Below are 20,913 nucleotides of genomic sequence, written 5' to 3' on the forward strand. Positions count from 1 at the left end.
GTGTCAGACTTTATTTTGGGGGGCTCCAAAATCACTGCAGATGTGACTGCAGCCATGAAATTAAAAGATGCTTACTCCTGGGAAAGAAAGTTATGACCTATCTAGATAACATATTCAAAGGCAGAGACATTACTTTGCCAACAAAGGTCCGTCTAGTCAAGGCTATGGTTTTTCCAGTAGTCGTGTATAGATGTGAGAGTTGGGCTGTGAAGAAAGCTGGGTGCCAAAGAATTGATGCTTTTGAACTGTGGTGTTGGAGAAGACTCTTGAGAGTCCCTTGGACTGCAAGGAGATCCAACCAGTCCATTCTGAAGGAGACCTGCCCTGGGATTTCTTTGGAAGGAATGATGCTAAAGCTAAAACTCCAGTACTTTGGCCACCTCATGCGAAGTGTTGACTCATTGGAAAAGACTCTGATGCTGGGAGGGATTGGGGGCAGGAGGAGAAGAGGACGACAGAGGATGAGATGGTTGGATGGCATCAGTGACTCGATGGATGTGAATTTGAGTGAACTCTGGGAGTTGGTGATGGACAAGGAGACCTGGCGTGCTGCAGTTCATGGGGTTGCAAAGAGTCGGACACGACTGAGTGACTGAACTGAACTGAAGCATGGCCCCGCCCATCAGAACAAGACTCAGTTTCCCCCTCAGTCAGTCTCTCCCATCAGGAAGCCTCCATAAGCTCTTATCCTTCTCCATCAGAGGGCAGACAGACTTAAAACCACAATCACAGAAAACTAACTGGTCTGATCACATGGAACACAGCCTTGTCTAACTCGATGAAACCATGAGCCATGCTGTGTAGGGCCACCCAAGATGGACAGGTCATGGTGGAGAGTTCTGACAAAACGTGGTCCACTAGAGAAGGGAATGGCAAATCACTTCAGTATTCTTGCCTTGAGAACCCCATGAACAATATGAAAAGTATTAAGTACCTACAGTTAAAGGTTGTGCTGTATGATTGTGCATTTAAGAGTACATTTAGTAAGCCAGAGTCCATACCATCTAGAAATTTCTAGTTATCTGGTGATAAAACAGTGCAGTGTTACAATTATACCCAGCTATGGAGGCCTGTCAGAATATGAAGTATTATTGGATTCCTGTTGAAATTTTAGGGACGTCATCTATCCACATTAAATAGTAAGTGGGCCTGCAGCAAGTCATTATTCATCTTGACTGTAATTGAAACTTTACCAAAGAGATACCAGGATGGAAATACAGTTTTAATCCACTTAAATCACCCTTTTGGCTAAAGAAAAATTATCTTCTAGCAAAATGGAAAAATCATAACATTCAACTATGAATGATAAATTTTTACTCAGTTAATGCTTCCTCAGATGACTCCTTCTCTTAATAGAACCCTAAACTTAGTTCTCAATTACCTCAAAGCATATTGAACATTTTTATTTTTTGTGTATTTACTCATTTTTACTACAATTTTTAAAGTTTATACTCCTTTTACAGTTATTGCAAAACATTGGTTATATTTCCCATTTGTAAAATACAACCTTGTAGCCTGTCTTATATCCAACAGTTGATTTCTCCTACCCTCCCACCTTTATACTGCCCCTCCCCTTCCTTTCCCCACTGTTAACCAGTAGTGCTTTATATCTATGAGACTGCTTCATTTTTCTTATATTCATTAGTTTGTTGTATTTTTTAGATTCTTTGTATAAGTAATTTCATATAGTATTCTTTCTTATCTGTCTCATTTCAGTTAGCATAATGGCCTTCCAAGTCCATCCATTGTTACCAAAACATTATTTAAATTTCACCACAGTGGAAGATTTATGTAGGATACAATAAGTAACTTGTTTTTTATTATAATATTTATAGTCAGTTCATATGATTGACTGGGGGCTTTCCACGTGGCTCTAGTGGTAAAGACCCTGCCTGTCAATGTAGGAGATGTTAAGAGATGTGGGTTCAATCGCTGGGTCAGGAAGATCCCCTGGAAAACTAGTGATTACCACTAGTGGAGAAGGGCATGGCAACCCACTGCAGTATTCTTGCCTGGAAAATCCCCATAGACAGAGGAGCCTGGCGGGCTACAGTCCATAGCATCACAGAGAGTCAGAGATGACTGAAGCGATGGTGCTCATTATTGACTGCCTGGGACCCAGATAGAGCCTAGACAATTGATTTTTGTTTACCTGCATGCTTGATCACAGCCATTTCAATTTTTGGTAGTTTTGACCAATATGTGTGAATGCAGCCACGTGACCCTGAACAACCAATGTCATCAGCATGCCCCACCTCATTTCCTTTTCTGTAGAACATTTGTCCCTCACAGTTCTCAAATTCTGCATGTTTATATTGATCAACTTGGTTGCCCTAGCTGTGGACTTGAAGATTCTTAAAGAGATCTTTAGCAAACATGTGGAAAAGGGAACAGCCCCGGCCAGGAACCTAGCAGTACCTTAGGACTAATTCTCATTCTAGAACTGAAGAAATTTGAGGAAAGACTACAGAGGGAGGACTTTTATTCTTTGGTTCATTCTTCAAGGCACATTATTTTTCCCTTAGGCTAGAATGATAGGATCATATAGACATTCTTTAACTTGGTTCATAATTGGGAGTAATATAATTAATGTAACTATAACAGAACTTGGAATTAGAGTGAATGAGCAAGAGAAAGAATAATAAATTGTTGAAAGGAAGAGTTTTCAGGGATACATATAGTGAATTTGTTCTGAAGAGAATTTGGATCAAAGACTTCCACTGCCCAGAAAATGTGGCAGTTGAAACAAAGGTATAGAGATTTCCTCTTCATCTTTTCACAAACAGGGTGCCACAAAGTTACAGAACAGCCTTGTAATTCTGTAAAGGGGTTTAAGGAATTCTTATAATACAGCAGATAAATTCTTCTTACCATAGAACTGAGGCTACTTAATCTCTAAGTCAGGCTCCTTAATCTCTAAGTCAGGCTCCTTGGTCATAACATGAAGAAAATGTTTTACCTACATTAAGGATGATTAAGAGAATTAAATACCAAAGCTTTTTAGCACTATCTCTACCCCCAGGAATCACTCCTTAAATCATAATACCTTTAATTTAGAAAAGAATATATGCTTTTGCTTATGACTACTGTCTACATTAACTTAATAAATTTTGTTTTTCTTGAGTGAATCCTTATGTGCACATAGTAGAGTGATTCTGATTTTTAAAGTAATGCCATACACTTTCAAGCTTAAAAAGAGTAAGGCAATAAATGTATTTATGGCCAAAACTGCTTTATTCTTCAAATGTTGAATAGTTAACAGTTTCCGTAAATTGTCTCACTTTTCCGCTTCTCTTTGAAATACAGAAATAGCCTCTTTCTTTCTGGAGGAAGAAAATGCATCATTTTTTTTTCTAAATATTTTATTCTTTTTAAGACATTAACTGGGAAAGGGAAAGTGAAAAAGTGAAACTGTTAGTTGCTGAGTTGTGTCCGACTCTTTGTGACCCCATGGACTGTAGTCTGCCAGGGTCTTCTGTCCATGGAATTCTCCAGGCAAGAATCCTGGAGTGATTCCCTTCTGCAGGGGATCTTTTCAACCCAGGGGTCGAACCTGGCTCTCCCACATTGCAGGCAGATTCTTTCCATCTGAGCCACCAACTGTTGATTTATACAATGTTCTCTGAGTTTCCATGTGCCTTGAGTACATTAATTATATTTTCTCTTATCAGAAAATTCAATATGACAAGATCATGGTCATTCAATAAACATTTATTAAGCACTAGTCTGTGCCAGGTCTTATGTTTCCAGAGTTTGTGGAAGTGATTTATTTAAATCTATTTACCAGTTGCTTTCAGAAATCACCACTTTATTTGGTGGTGTTCACCAAGTCAGTCACTGGCAATCACTGGAAGAAGCGTGACGCTGTGTGAACAATCAGATCTCTCATGTGTCAGCAATTCGTGGCAGTTTGGGGAAAAAATACAAAGCCCTTTACAAGTAATCCTCTTTGGGTGAATGCATTTTTCTTTTTGTATTACATCTCGGAACTTATTTTTCAGCCCTTGAATGAAGAGTACCCATTTTAAAAGAAACATTGCTTTATCATATCAGAAAGTACTCAGTTGTTTCAGTTATTTGTAATACATGGCCTCTGTTACTTTATATTGAATTGTACTCTACGAAAACTTTGTGTTTTTATTCTTTATGGCATTACCGATACTATTGTTCACTTCTCCTTGGTACACTAATAAATGTGCAGGACATGCAGATTCTATTCTATTTACCTGGACCTTCCTGACTAAAAGTCCCACCTAAACCTAACAAAAAGAAAAAAGGACTCATAAGATCCTGTGTTCCATCATTTTTTTTATTACTCTCCTTTCATCTCTCCATTATTTTTTCTTTTTTATCTTTTTTATTTCTGAAATTCCATTTATTTTTCTGAAAATTTTTTTAGACTTGTTAAAAATTACCACTTTTAGATTTTCATTAAAAATAACAGTGGAACAACTAGGACCTATTGTATAGGATGTGGAACTCTACTCTGTGTTCTGTGCCAGCCTGGATGAGAGGGAGGTTTGGAGGAGAATGGATACATGTGTATATATGGCTGAGTCCCTTCGCTGTTCACCTGAAACTGCCACAAGATTGTTAATAAAAATTATTTATTTTGTTAATACAAAATAAAAGGTTTACAGTTTGAAAAATAATCAGCTTGCCAATATATGAGGAAGCCAATTAAATAATTATTATGTTATTTGACATAACTCAAATGAAGATGGACTTGAGCTAAAAATTTCCTATGGGTTCTTATATAATTTAGTAGTAAAAAAAGGTGAAGTTCTATTAGATCCAACTGTTCTTAAAACTTAATTGATTCTCTTGAGTTTGCCTTTTGGTTTAGAATGCCTGAGCTCTTGGTTGTTTTCCTAATTTCATACATTATGTTGATAAAACAGTCTTCAAAAACAAAGTTCGTTAAAAGTGTTTGTTGGTGGGTAGGTATTTCCTGAAATGTAAGGGTTTGTTTTTTTTTTTACTTTATTTTTTAATTGAAGGATAATTGCTTTACAGAATTTTATTGTTTTTAAACCTCAACATGAATCAGCCATATGTATACAGCCCCTCCCTCTTGAACCTCCCTTCCATCTCCCTCCCCAGTCCACCCCTCAAGGTTGATACAGAGTCCCGGTTTGAGTTTCCTGAGCCATACAGCAAATTCCTGTTGGCTGTCTATTTTACATATGGTAATATAAGTTTCCATGTTACTCTCTCCATAATCTCACCCTCTCCTCCCCTCTCCCCATGTCCATAAGTCTATTCTCTATGTCTGTTTCTCCATTGCTGCTCTGCAAATAAATTTTTTGGTGCCATCTTTCTAGATTCCATATATATGCGTTAGTATATGATATTTCTTTCTCTTTCTGACTCACTTCACTCTGTATAATAGGCTCTAGGTTCATCCACCTCATTAGAACTGACTCAAATGTGTTCCTTTTTATGGCTGAGTAATATTCCATTGTGTATATGTACCAAAACTTCTTTATCCATTCATCTGTCAATGGACACCTAGGTTGCTTCCGTGTTCTAGCTATTGTAAACAGTGCTGGAATGAACAGTGGGATACATGTGTCATTTTCAATATTGATTTCCTCAGGGTATATGCCTAGGAGTGGGATTGCTGGGTCACATGGTGGTCTTATTCCTGGTTTTGTAAGGAATCTCCATACCGTCATCCATAGTGGCTGTATCAATTTACATTCCCACCAACAGTGCAGAGCGTTCCCTTTTCCCTACTCCCTCTCCAGCATTTATTGTTTATAGACTTTTTGATGATGGCCATTCTGACCAGTGAGAGGTGATATTTCATTGTAGTTTTGATTCACATTTCTCTAATAATGAGTGATGTTGAACATCTTTTCATGTGTTTGTTAGCCATCTGTATGTCTTCTTTGGAGAAATGTCTGTTTAGGTCTTTTCCCACTTTTTTGATTGGGTTGTTTATTTTTCTGGTATTGAGTTGTATGACTGCTTGTATATTTTGGAAATTAATCCTTTGTCAGTTGTTTCATTTGCTATTATTTTCTCCCATTCTGAGGGTTGTCCTCTTACCTTGCTTATAGTTTCCTTTGCTGTGCAAAAGCTTTTAAAGTTTAATCTTGTTTACTTTTGTTTTTATTTCCATTACTCTAGGAGGTGGGTCATAGAGGATCTTGCTTTGTGTCATCCAGTGTTCTGCCTATGTTTTCTAAGTTTTATGGTTTCTGGTCTTTCATTTAGGTCTTTAGTCCATTTTGAGTTTATCTTTGTGTACGGTGTTAGGAAGCATTCTAATTTCATTCTTTTACATGTAGCTGTTCAGTTTTCCCAGCACCACTTATTGAAAAGGCTGTCTTTGCCCCATTGTATATTCTTGCCTCCTTTGTCAAAAATAAGGTACGCATAGGTTCAGTTCAGTTCAGTCACGCAGTCATGTCCGACTCTATGAGACCCCATGGACTGTAGCATGCCAGGCCTCCCTATCCATCACCAACTCCTGGAGTTTACTCAAACACATGTCCATTGAGTTGGTGATGCCATCCAACTATATCATCCTCTGTTATCCCCTTCTCCTCCTGCCTTCAATCTTTCCCAGAATCAGGATCTTTTCAAATGAGTCAGTTCTTCACATCAGGTGGCCAGAGTATTAGAGTTTCAGCTTCAGCATCAGTCCTTCCAATGAATATTCAGGACTGATTTCCTTTAGGATGGACTGGTTGGATTTCCTTGCAGTCCAAGGGACTCTCAAGAGTTTTCTCCAACACCACAGTTCAAAAGGATCAGTTCTTCGCTCAGCTTTATTTATAGTCCAACTCTCTCATCCATACATGATTACTGGAAAAACCATAGCTTTAACTAGAAGGACCTTTGTTGGCAAAGTAATGGGTTTATCTCTGGGCTTTCTATCTTGTTTCATTGGTTTATATTTCTGTTTTTGTGCCAGTACCATACTGTCTTGATGACTGTAGCTTTGTAGTATAATCTGAAGTCAGGAAGGTTGATTCCTCCAGCTCCATTCTTCTTTCTCAAGACTGCTTTGGCCATTTGGGGTCTTTTGTGTTTCCATATGAATTGTGAAATTTTTTGTTCTAATTCTGTGAAAAATGCCATTGGTAATTTGATAGGGATTGCACTGAATCTGCAGATTGCATTTGGTAGTATAGTCATTTTCACAATATTGATTCTTCCTACCCAAGAACATGGAATATCTCTCCATCTGTTTATGTCATCTTTGATTTCTTTCATCAGTGTCTTACAATTTTCTGCATTCAGTTCTTTTATCTCCTTGCTGCTGCTGCTGCTAAGTCGCTTCAGTCGTGTCTGACTCTGTGCGACCCCATAGACGGCAGCCCACCAGGCTCCTCTGTCCCTGGGATTCTCCAGGCAAGAATACTGGAGTGGGTTGCCATTTCCTTCTCCAATGCATGAAAATGAAAAGTGAAAGTGAAGTCGCTCACTCATGCCTGACTCTTAGCGACCCCCATGGACTGGAGCCTACCAGGCTCCTCCGTCCCTGGGATTTTCCAGGCAAGAGTACTGGAGTAGGGTGCCATTGCCTTCTCCCTTAGGTAAGTTTATTCCTATATTTGTTACAATGGTGAATGGGATTGATTCCTTAATTTCTCTTTCTGATACTTCATTGTTAGTATATAGGAATGCAAGTGATTTCTGTGTGTTGATTTTATTTCCTGAGGCTGCTAAATTCGCTGATTAGCTCTAGTAATTATCGGATACTATCATTAGGGTTTTCTGTGTATAGTATCATGTCATCAGCAAACAGTGAGAGCTTTACTTTTTCTTTTCCAATCTGGATTCCTTTTATTTCTTTTTCTTCTCTGATTGCTGTAGCTAGGACTTCCAAAACTATGTTGAATAATAGTGGTGAAAGTGGCACCCTTGTCTTGTTCCTGAACTTAGGGTGAATGCTTTCAGTTTTTTCCATTGAGAATGTTTGCTGTGGGCTTATCATATATGGCCTTTATTATGTTGAGGTAGGTTTCCTTCTTTGACCATTTTTTGAAGCATTTTAATCATAAATGTGTGCTGAAGACCCTGTGTTTCATCATTTTTTTTTTAAATCTCCTTTCATCTCTCCATTCTTAATGTTGCCTGAGTTCTGTTTGTTTCCTAGAGTATTTTAAAGCAAATCCAAGACACATAATTTTACCCATAAATATTAACTGATAAGAACTTTTAAAATTATGACTGATAATTTTCTGATTTTATTAAAGATTTTTTTAAACATCTGTTCAAATAAAGATCCCCAGAAGTTCAACATGTTATATTTAATTATGTCTCTCGAGTTGCTTTTAATATAGAACAGCCCTAGATTTTGATTTCTTACAACTGACATTTTGAAGAAAGAAAGTCAGCTGTCCTACAGAATGTCCTGGGCTTCCCAGGTGGCTCAGTGATAAAGAATCTGCCTGCCAAGATGGAGACGCCTGCTCAATCCCTGGGTGGGAAAGATCCCCTGGAAAAGGAAATGGAAACTCACTCCAGTATTCTTGCCTGGAGCATCCCATGGATAGAGGAGCCTGGCAGACTACAGTCCACAGGGTTGCAAAGAGTTGGACACAATTTAACAACAGAATGTTTCAGTTTGGCTCTATCCCCTATCTTTTCCAATCAGTTCAGTTCAGTTCAGTCGCTCAGTCATGTCTGACTCTTTGCAACCCCATGAATTGCAGAACGCCAGGCCTCCTTGTCCATCACCAACTCCCGGAGGTCACCCAAACTCATGTCCATCGAGGCAGTGATGCCATCCAGCAATCTCATCCTCTGTCATCCCCTTCTCCTCCTACCCCCAATCCCTCCCAGCATCAGAGTCTTTTCCAATGAGTCAACTCTTTGCATGAGGTGGCCAAAGTATTGGAGTTTCAGCTTTAGCATCATTCCTTCCAAAGAACACCCAGGGCTGATCTCCTTTAGAATGGACTGGTTGGATCTCCTTGCAGTCCAAGGGACTCACAAGAGTCTTCTCCAACACTACAGTTCAAAAGCATCAATTCTTCGGTGCTCAGCTTTCTTCACAGTCCAACTCTCACATCCATGCGTGACCACTGGAAAAACCATAGCCTTGACTAGATGGACCTTTGTTGGCAAAGTAATGTCTCTACCTTTTAATATGCTATCTAGGTTGGTCATAACTTTCCTTCCAATAAGCAGGTAGAAAAATCAGATATTTGCCGAGATTCAACCTCAAGGTTTTAGGCCACTGTACTGTAAGAAGTTCTGTGTTCTTCCTATTGCATTGTATGATGTCTGACAATTAGGCTTATTATTAATGATTATACTGACGTTTAATACCTGCCTCCCCTGCTTCCCTGGTGGCTCAGACGGTAAAGCATCTGCCTACAATGTGGGAGACCCAGGTTCAATCCCTGGGTCAGGAACATCCTCTGGAGAAGGAAATGGCAACCCACTCCAGTACTCTTGCCTGGAAAATCCCATGGATGGAGGAGCATGGTAGGCTACAGTCCACGGGGTCGCAAAGAGTTGGACACAACTAAGCGACTTCACTTCCCCTAGTGAAGGTGTCAGGAATCCATCTTTCAGGAGCCATAATTCATGTAGCTTGGTTTTAGTGTTTTAAATCATGAAGTGTTTCTCCATAGTCATTCTTTAGTATCATTAGTCTGTTAGGAAGATGGCATTTTTAAAGGCTTTCTTGTCCTAGGACACAGGTCTGTCACCTAGATTTTCTATTTCCAACAAAATGGTCCTTTTAAATTAATCTATCTAAATTGTCCAAAAAACTCTGAAAATCAGTGCTCTTGGTAAAAATATTTCTTTTTGTACCTCAGTACCATGTTGATGAAATGTTTAGAGTTACAGAGCCTCAAAAGAAAATACATCTATCCTGACAAGAGTTAACCTGGATGGCCTCCTTTATCAGGGGAGGAGTCACTAGCCACCATGTTGCCAAATGGACTCAAATTTCTCTCTTTAGGGAAGGGGGCACATTCCCAAGAGTATATTTTCAGTGAGTACGAAGAGAAGAGGGGTAGAAAAGTTGGTGAAGCAATATACGTTTCTAATGAATAAAGATAAATTGCTTAAAGCTCTTTATTTCATAAGATTTTGTTTTTCTGTTTGTTCCTAGGAAGAAATCTTTCCTGTTTTCCGCCCTGTATGCTGCCTTTGTCTTTGGTGGTCGGCACCTAATGAACAAGCGGGCGAAGTTCGAGCTGAGGAAGCCTTTAGTGCTCTGGTCTCTGACCCTTGCAGTCTTCAGGTAGGTTTTTTTGTTGTTTTTCATTTTCCAAATAAAATCCATCTATTTCATCAGATTAGCTGAAAGACAACAACGTTTAATCCTGCATCTCATATTTTTTATCCTTAAGGATGTAAAATAGCACCACATCCCGAGGGAAAGGCTTCATGCCGCCAAGCTTGCCATGCTCTCTTCATTTTGAGAACACTCAGGCCATCTCCTCTCTTGTCCAGACTGTTCGTGCAGTAACTCAGTTTATGTCTTAGGACTAGAAGCAGTGCATCAGTTCCATTTTTTGGCGTATAAATAAAGATGTAGGGGTAAACTGCAGCAATAAACTGTGGAAGTGTATGGTAGTGTTCAGATGGGGTGGGCATACTCTAATTGACTGGTACATAGTCAAAAATAGCTTTCGAGCATTTGATGAGACACTGGACCAGAAAATGCTTCTGTTCCATATCCCCAAAGCATCCTCCACCTGAATTGACTCACAGGCATATGCTTATGCATTCAGGTCTTACTTTGCGTCAGACAAAACTCGTCATAGAGGCTGGTCAGGATCAGGCCTGGTCTCTCCAAGAATATCTGCCAGCCAACATGCAAACACACTCTTGGAACCCTGAAGGAGCATGTCTAGCTTTGTAATATTTGGTGATTTGACAATCATAAGATGAATTGACACACAGCTGGTATCCAAACAGGTGCCAGAACTTACCTACAGTGCTAACAAAGGCACCTATTCCTTCTGTGTTTTGCTTGTCAAAACCAGGAGGTTGATAACTAGGCCTGGGGATGGGTAGGAAGCAGATATAAATATGCTACAGAATAAAAACCTATTCTTTCTAATATATAGGAGTATTTCTACTTTTCTTGTATTACATATTAACAGTTCTACTTCTCCAGGGGTTCAGTGGTAAAGAATCTGCCTGCGATCCAGGGAGCACAGTAGACACTGGTTTCAATCCCTGGGTTGGGAAGATCCCCTGGAGGAGGGCATGGCAACCCACTCCAGTATTCTTGCCTGGAGAATTCCATGGACAGAGGAGCCTGGTGGGCTATAATCCATGGGGTCACAGAGTCGGACACGACTGAAGCGACTTAGCATGCACCACTAATGAGAAACACATGGACTCATTAAAGGCCTCATTAGTCACTTAAGGCTTTGTTAAAGATGATCAGGCAGGAAGAGAATTTTCACAAACTCTGATCTGTACATTTCCGTCAGGCTGGCTCCCTGCATCTGAAACACTGATGTGCTTGCTTGCTACTGCAGGCACTCTTTATTTTGGTGCATTTCATAAGGCACTACATGTGAGATACTTGTGATCTGAACCTACCACTAAAGACTCCTTCCATTTCATATGCATCAGGTCCTAATTCTCTAATACAAAGCAGCATTTTCATTTTTATTTACAATGAAGGTTCACAGAGTCTGCCTCACCTTAAGTACTTTGATATTTGAGGGAAAAATTATCTTGATGATGCCTTTCAGCATTTTACAGATCTTTCAACATCCCCTGAACCTTTATCTTCTGTTTTTTTAACCTTAGCACATATAAGAGGGAAGAAGAAAGTCCAGGGACCCCCACGCACCTGTTCTCCTGCTTAAACAGTTATCAATACTGTTTCATCTATGTTCCCACCAACTTCTCCCTTGACCCAAATTATTGGGAACTATTACAGACTCAACTATTTCTGAATGAAATGATACCATTTCTAAAAGTTAAGTAGTCTCACTAGACTGGTCAGTGTCCTTAATCTCACCTAAATTAGTAATAATTCTTTCTTATTGAGTGCTCCATTTTCTCCAGGTGTTTGAAATTTTTTTTGTACAATTTATTTTTAAGAATTTTGACCCAATGGACTTATACACACTGCTGCTGCTGCTAAGTCTGTTCAGTCGTGTCCAACTCTGTGCGACCCCATAGATGGCAGCCCACCACGCTCCCCTGTCCCTGGGATTCTCTATATATAAAATAGTCAACTGATAAGGACCTAAACAAAAGTAAAAAATCCTCACCCAATTTAACTTATAGGTTTTGTCTTTCCTTCCACTTCCAATCCATTCTTTGGATAATCCAAATTGTTTCTCTTTTAGAGTTTCCACCAGACAGGATGTTACTGATTGCGTTCTTCTGAAACCCTGTATTTTTTGTTAGTCAACAGAACTAGAAATTTTATTATATTTAGATTTGATAGGACTTTTTATAAGAAGTTAGTGAAACAAAAGCAAGGATAAGTACTTGATTCTTTAGTCATATTTAGCAGTTTCAAAAAAATTAATTTGATTACTTAGCATGTGAATAATAATGGGTGTTTTTAAGTATCATTATGAACTTACAGAATTGTACTTTTTTACATGTCAGTGAGTGTGAGGTGAATTTGGATATGATGTATTGTAGCCCAATGCTATTATTCTTTTTGATGCTAAGTTAACCCATGTTTAGCCAGAGGGAATTTCTTCAGATTAGCTCCTGAATCCTTTCCCCATCTTGAGTAGTGCTCATAGCTTGATTTTTGTGTATGTGTGTGTATTTTGGGGTGTGTATGTGATTGGGGGTGGGGGTGGGGATGACAAGCTGTCCCAGGTCAAGCATGTTGCATATCCTTGTCCAGAACTGAAATCAATCATTTCTCAAAAGATCCCAACTTCCTTTGGGAGAAGGAGTAGTATTTAGAAATAACTCTAAGTACCAGGGATGGTTGTTGTCACTAAGTTCTTATTTTTAGGCCTCTTCGGTTCAGTTCAGTTCAGTTCAGTCGCTCAGTCGTGTCTGACTCTTTGCAACCCCATGAATCGCAGCATGCCAGGCCTCCCTGTCCATCACCAACTCCCGGAGTTCACCCAGACTCACATCCATCGAGTCAGTGATGCCATCCAGCCATCTCATCCTCTGTCGTCCCCTTCTCCTCCTGCCCCCAATCCCTCCCAGCATCAGAGTCTTTTCCGATGAGTCAACTCTATGCATGAGGTGGCCAAAGTACTGGAGTTTCAGCTTTAGCATCATTCCCTCCAAAGAAATCCCAGGGCTGAGAGCAGAAAAAGAAAATTATTTGTTATTTTGAAAGGATGTATCCAGAGTTTTTACTTAAAAGATTTCTCTTTCCTCCTATGCCAAAACCCAAGTTCCCAAGGTCAGTACTTACACCATAGAACATATGCAATAGTCATTAACACAACCATCTTTTTTAGATTGACAAGTTCCTGTTTCATCTTCAATTTCCTTAATTCTATTGGTTACTTACTTTCTTAAGAGCCATGTTTTGTATAAAATTGTAAAAGCTGGAACTACCAAAAGGTGTCCAAGCATGGACTGTCTTGGGTCTTATAAAAATTGATCATAATATTCTAATCAGTTATTTGGAAACATTATAATGGAATTCTGTGGTTGTATTAATTGAACATGGTCCCATGTTCAGATCAGATCAGATCAGATCAGTCGCTGAGTCATGTCCGACACCTTGCAACCTCATGAATCGCAGCACGCCAGGCCTCCCCGTCCATCATCAACTCCCGGAGTTCCCTGAGGCTCACGTCCATCGAGTCAGTGCTTAATTCTGATCAACAGTGCATTGAATGAAAAGGCTTAATACAGAATTAATTTTTTAATGGAATGTTTATGTAAATTTTACTCCTAGACATAAAACACGTATTGTTCATTAATACATTTAAGTATTTGTAAAAATATCTAAAAAGATAATAGAAGAAAATATACTCGATTCTTACAGCTACGGTAAGGGAGAGGAGACAGGTTTGTGTGTTTTTGTTTTTTTTTTTTAATGCCCACTATTTACTGGAAAATAAGCAGAAAAAAATTTCAGAGCTTATAGAGGTTGGTTCTAGTGGACCAGTAATCTAGAGCAAAAAGGATTTAAATTTTTCGTGATGCCTTATCTTCTTATTCAAAAGAAATGAAAGAAGCATCATGTTGACAGCTCAATTCTGGATATTGTGTGTTTATTATTCTTTGTGCTTTACTGCATTTACAGCATTTCCTAAAATATACACATATGCATACACCATCTCATACACAGCTTAGAGAATCTCAAGTGATGTTTGTTCTTTCTTTTAGAAAAATAGCTTTCGAATGAAATTGACATAAAGCGTCAAAAATTTATATAAAGCATCAAAAAGATAAGCTCACAAACAGTTGTTTTGATGAGTATTAATAAAAATTCTATCTAGGTCATATATTATCTAGGTCATAAAATAACTTCATTATTATAAGAATATGTTTGTAGAAGATTATGACTCTTATTTTATTATAATTCACAAATTTTCAAATTCACCTGTAAATGGTGTTTATTATAAGGTCCTTACACAAGAGATTCCTGCATGAGATGGCATGCAATTATGAAGGACCCTTAAGAGCCACTGCTTACCACTAATAGGATATCATGGGTTTGGAAAAAAGAGGAGAGAGAACCTAATTTTTCTGTTAGAGGAATTAGAAATGAGGGAGAGGAAGAGTAAGATTTTGCTTTTGGAAAATCACTGAAAAGAATTTTTAATGTATATTACTGCTTAAAACGAATGTCTTTTCCCCAGTTTTTCAAGCTTACCTGTAAGCTCCTTTACAGTAACTAGAGACCCAACTTAGACTTATTTCCAGATACCCCAAACTATGTTTACTCATGAACTGAGACAACTGGGTGGAAATTAAATCAGATATGTAGGCTCCCTAAGCAAAAACAAACCCCTCTCTTTTTACTGCTCTGTTTCAGAAGGAGGGAGGGGGTGTTATATGATTTGGTGAGCATTACCTGTAGCGTGTTTTCTTTCTTTATCTTTGTATTTTGACCGAAGTTTTCATATAGGTCAAATACATTGTAATTTATTGAAGGCTGTCATAAGTTTTGACAGAGTAGATAAGATATGATCAAGTGAGGTTTTTCCCAGGTCCACCATAGATTTATTTCATTGGAAAATGACTTCTCTGGGGTTTTCTTGACAATTTCTTCCCATTAACCTCAAGCCATGCCTCCCCTTTTAGACCCAAGCCGTCAGCTTCTGTATCAGTCTTTACGGATAAGATTAGGACATAGCAGCCTACAACCCAAGGATAAGCATTTTCTTATTTGATGAGACCATTCCAGGTGGCGTTTGGCCCTAGATATTTGGATATTGCCTTAGGGTAATACTGAAAAAAATTCTGGCAATTTGAACTAGTAAATCCTGGGATTATTGCTTATGGCAGACAGCCTCAAGCCCTTCAAGATGCCAGCCAGCCATTCTTCCTGAGTCATTAAATCATGTTGCTATGGCATCTCAGTGGGGTTACTTCTGTTGATTTGTAAAGGACTTTCTATGTACTGATTTAATAACTTTAAATCCTTCTAGATTGGGTGCAGATGTGCATGCTTCTGATTCAAGCAGCCTTCACCAGGTCTCTGTCTGGCAGAGTTTTCTTCTTACTAGCAGAATAAGGAGCCTTCTTCTAGGTCTCTGACCCAGAGCAGATCAAAGGACAGGTGTCTAGTCAATGCACATTAGAATAAGTTAATTACTTTGTGCAGCATATTTGTAGATGCCAGTATCACACCTGCTTCAAATTTGCTTATTCCTGTCTCCTGGTGATTCACTCTGGCCTCAATTGCTTTAGGCTTTATTTGTTCAAAGCCAGATACCCTAACTTTACAGCTGGACTTTTTGCCATGTTATTATCCAGCGATTTTCTCTGTTGAAACTCATTTTTATTTCCTGGCCTTATTTTTATTTAGTCATTGAATTTTATCTTCAGCTTAAGTATAAAATATATTCAAAGTGAATAGAAAATTACTCTTTTTCTTTAGTAAGAGTTCCATGAACAAAGGGCTTATATATACCATAGGACACATTCAGAAAAATGTGTTTAACAGAGCAAAGATGCACATAAATGATATTTGATCAAATCTAATTGTGGTTTTATTCACCCATCAGTATTTAATATTGGAAGAATTATTGGCAACTGCCTTATTTTTAAAGAAACAGACATATAATAAAACCAACTGAAACTATTCAGATGAGAAAAATATGACATTTTAAAAACCCATATTGAAGGAGTTAAGTACATCATTGACCTATAAAGTGATGAAACATTGAAACTAACAAATTTCAGAACTGAATTTATACTCATGTGCCTTGTATCTGGTGCTTTGTTATGGTTTCCGGAAGTGGTCCTTCTTAATCCACAGAGAACATTACAGACAATGATTACAGTGATATTAATATTATGAAGGAAATGAATACATAAACTGTAAATGTCATAGGGGAAAAGCTCCTAGTTTTTCAACAACAGGTTATAAACTTCACATTTTTTAAGACACAGCATCAAAAGGCCAAATGTAACAAAGCAGAAGGCATTTCTAGAAAGCATATACTAAGTAGCAAAAAAAGGCAAGCTGATGAATAATTGTGGTAATGTAATACCTTTTGTGAAAAGTTTCAGTTCAGTTCAGTTCAGTCGCTCAGTCGTGTCCAACTCTTTGCGACCCCATGAATCACAGCACGCCAGGCCTCCCTGTCCATTTCCAACTCCCGGAGTTCACTCAGACTCACGTCCGTCGAGTCACTGATGTCATCCACCCATCTCATCCTCTGTCGTCCTCTTCTCCTCCTGCCCCCAATCCCTCCCAGCATCAGAGTCTTTTCCAATGAGTCAACTCTTCACATGAGGTGGCCAAAGTACTAGAGTTTCAGCTTCAGCATCATTCCATCCAAAGAAATCCCAGGGCTGATCTCCTTCAGAATGGACTGGTTGGATCTCCTTGCAGTCCAAGGGACTCTCAAGAGTCTTCTCCAACACCACAGTTCAAAAGCATCAATTCTTCGGCGCTCAGGCTTCTTCACAGTCCAACTCTCACATCCACACATGACCACTGGGAAAACCATAGCCTTGACTAGACGGACCTTTGTTGGCAAAGTAATGTCTCTGCTTTTGAATATGCTATCTAGGTTGGTCATAACTTTCCTTCCAAGGAGCAAGCGTCTTTTAATTGCATGGCTGCAATCACCATCTGCAGTGACTTTGGAGCCCAAAAAATAAAGTCTGACACTGTTTCCACTGTTTCCCCATCTATTTCCCATGAAGTGATGGGACCGAATGTCATGATCTTCGTTTTCTGAATGTTGAGCTTTAAGCCTACCTTTTCACTCTCCACTTTCACTTTTGTCAATAGGCTTTTTAGTTCCTCTTCACTTTCTGCCCAACCCATAAATTAACACTACATTGTATTTATTAACATGTGTGTACTAAAACATAAAAAGAACATTTCAAAAGTTCAAGCTAGTGATTCTTTTGGGGACGCAGGGAGCCCAGTGAGATCAGAGAGGGTCTGACGGAGGCTTGCCCTGATTTTGTATGACCTTGTTATTATGAAAAAGTTAAATAAGAAAAACAATAACTGTTCGAAACAAGTATGGATAGCAATTTTTTTTTAATTGAAAACAAATAATGAAAAGAAGTCAGTTGTTTAAAGGAAAGATAATGATTGTAGTCATTTATAAGATTCTGGCAAAATGCTGCTGCTGCTAAGTCACTTCAGTTGTGTCCGACTCTGTGCGACCCCATAGATGGCAGCCCACCAGGCTCCTCCGTCCATAGGATTCTCTAGGCAAGAATACTGGAGTGGGTTGCCATTTCCTTCTCCATTGGTGTACATTAAATAAAGCAAGTTTATATCAAAACACAAATTTTGTGCCCTGTTGATCCAAACACGCACCACAATAATGGCAGATTTATAGTTAGAATTAAGAATGGTTTTTTATATATTGTTAAGTTGTGTCCGATCCTTTGTGACCCTATGGACTGCAGCACTCCAGGCTTCCCTGTCCTTCACTATCTCCTGGAATTAGCTCATACTCATGGGACTGAGCAACTTCACTTTCACTTTTCACTTTCATGCATTGGAGAGGGAAATGGCAACCCACTCCAGTGTTCTTGCCTGGAGAATCCCAGGGACGGGGGAGCCTGGTGGGCTGCAGTCCATGGGGTTACACAGAGTTGGACACGACTGAAGTGACTTAGCAGCAGCAGCAGCAGCAGCAGCATGTCCATTGAGTCAGTGATGCCATACAACCATCTCAACCATCTCAACCTCTGTCATCCCTTTCTCCTCCTTTCTATCTTTCCTGGTATCAGAGTCTTTTCCAATGAGTCAGCTCTTCACACCAGGTAGCCAAAATATTGGAGCTTCAGCTTCAGCATCAGTCCTTCCATTGAATATTCAGGGCTCAGTTGAAGTGGAACCAATACACTAAAATCCATACATACTGGTTTGCTCAGGATAACCTTAGTTTTATACCCATTGTCTCAGCATAATTATTAATAGCTCCCCTTTCACTCTCAACAGTGGCCCACTTTGAATGGTAAAAGATAATGGTTAATCTAGTTATAACCCACTGAGGAAGTGAGTTGGCTTAATAAAACAGGAAAAGGGGAAATTGCAACTATCATTTGCCAAGTTGCCCCAACAAATCTTTATTTTTAGTATTTCTCTCCTCTCTGAAACTTGCTCTTCTGTCCATAATATTCCCAAACATTTAACATACTATCACTCAAATTTAAAGTATTCAAACCAGATGTCTTTTTGATAGCCCTTTAAAATTTTTCGGAGAAGGCAATGGCACCCCACTCCAGTACTCTTGCCTGGAAAATCCCATGGATGGAGGAGCCTGGTAGGCTGCAGTCCATGGGGTCGCTAAGAGTCGGACACGACTGAGCGACAAAATTTGTCACTATTTTCCTAGGTAACATCTTTAAGTCATTCAAAAATAAAAGCTCAACTAGTCACTTAATTGTAAAGTGAAGTGTTAGTCGCTCAGTCATGTCCAACTCTTTGCAACTCCATGGACTGTAGCCCACCAGGCTCCTCTGTCCATGGAATTCTCCAGGCAAGAAGACTGGAGTGGGTTGCCATTTCCTTCTCCAGGGGATCTTCCTGGCCCATGAATCAAGCCTGGGTCTCCCGCATTGTGGACAGATTCTTCAGAATTTAAGCCATCTAAGTGAATGCTGGAGACCATGTCACTTCTTGGGAAGATGAAGCTGGTTTGAGACCCATGGTCAAATAATCCACTGGAGTGTGAGTTTCACTTTTCAGCTCATGAGCTTGGTGCCAGTTAGCTGTATTCTTTGTTCAAAACAAGACAGCCATACTTATACCAGTAATTGTAAAGGATGAGGTAATGAAGCTATGCAATAGAAGGAACTATGAACTAGACTAATCTAGATTTTACTGATCCAGCTCATCTTTTATGGATTTTAAAATCTTATCTAATATGCTCTCTCAGGGCAACCTGAGAGGCAAGAAGGACTGAGAAGATGGGTAAATTCAACACAGTTGTTCTGAGTATGATTCTTATTTCTTTGCCTTGCACTATGCTAACCCACCCCCCAACCCCCCCAAAAAAAGATGAACACTAAAGGAGAGAAATAAATCCAGAGTGAAATAGAACCTCAACCCAAGTAAATCTCCTCTCATTGCTACTGAGACGCTTTTATAGGTATCGATATGCATTCCCAGACCAATGACAAGGGTCACTTCCTATCTCAACACTCTGGAATTTGGGGTCAAACTGCCTTCAATACTCCCTGAGTTGATTCTGGGAATACCTAAGGACCTTTCTACACTGTGACTGGGAGATGATATGCCGTGTACATGACAAGGTTATGGCCAAAACCCAGGGAGACTGAAAGATCTGGAGAAAAATCTCTTTGGGAAAAAATCATAAGGCGATATTATTTAAAAACACTCTGATACACCTTGTCATAAACAATAAAGCTGTAAATCAATAGTCAGTTACATCATATGACAATCTGTTGCAATAAAAAGATATTTCTGGTTTGAATAGCAGGAAGTATCGTCCATCTGTAACTCCTCTCCCTCTGTTAAATGGTTCCCGTGGGTCATATAACTGCTCCAACCCCACCTCTCTGCCCTAATATTGTTACTGATGTAAAGCTAAGTCCACCACAGAAGGAACAGCTAGAACCAACATTACTGATTTGGTTTGGCTTGTTTGTTTTTAAAGGCTGTATTTAAAGACTCACCAATTGCTGGATTCTGAATATCCAGTGTTCTTAGTGTCCAAAAACTCCTCTGAGTTGTAAAATTCTTCTTAAATATGTTGAGTAGCTGTCTCATCTCCATTTCCATGCTGGGATCTCTGGTCTGGCCTTCATCACTTCACATCTTAGTACTGCAAACCACCAGTTCCTGTTTCCCAAATGTTTCCTCCATCAGAGCTACTCTACATATCTTACTTATTTCCCTGCTTAAGCATTAATTGAAATGCCTTTGCCTTTAGGTTGATACTTCAACCTGCCCATCAAAAATTAGTCGATCTTTCACCACTGCCCTATGCAAGCTTTCCATTCAAGCCAACTTGCCTCATCGTTGCCCCCCAAATTACATACTTTTGCCCATGTGCATTTCCTATCTTTGAACCCAATATCCCTCCTCTTTCTCCATTCATCCTCCATTTTTTCCCCCCTTTAAGTCTTATCCATTTTAGAGTGTCTTCTCTGTAAAGGATTCTCTGATCATCTCAACCCGTATCTCAGCTTCTGTCGACCTTGTTGCTCATGGTCACGTAGCCAGGCTATATGCGACCTTATCTGTGTACCTTTGAGGGGCCTTGTGAGTTCCTTGGGGCCAGAATTGTGTCCGGTTGTTCCTGGAACACCCTGGCATGCACGCAATTTCTGAATTAATGAATAAAAATCTCACACTTA

General features: G+C 39.3%; 1 protein-coding gene across 3 annotated transcripts in view; it reads left to right on the forward strand.

Moving 5' to 3' along the window:
• Positions 1-20,913, forward strand: part of ELOVL6 (ELOVL fatty acid elongase 6) — a 133,983-nt gene that overhangs the window by 72,380 nt on the left and 40,690 nt on the right. For all 3 annotated transcript variants that reach the window (XM_027543836.1, XM_027543834.1, XM_027543837.1), the window contains one exon: positions 10,088-10,219. In XM_027543836.1, the coding sequence (XP_027399637.1) occupies positions 10,088-10,219 (132 nt within the window). The remainder of the gene's footprint in view (positions 1-10,087; positions 10,220-20,913) is intronic.

This window comes from Bos indicus x Bos taurus, chromosome 6 (genome assembly GCF_003369695.1).
Source record: "Bos indicus x Bos taurus breed Angus x Brahman F1 hybrid chromosome 6, Bos_hybrid_MaternalHap_v2.0, whole genome shotgun sequence".
Lineage (NCBI taxonomy): Eukaryota > Metazoa > Chordata > Mammalia > Artiodactyla > Bovidae > Bos > Bos indicus x Bos taurus.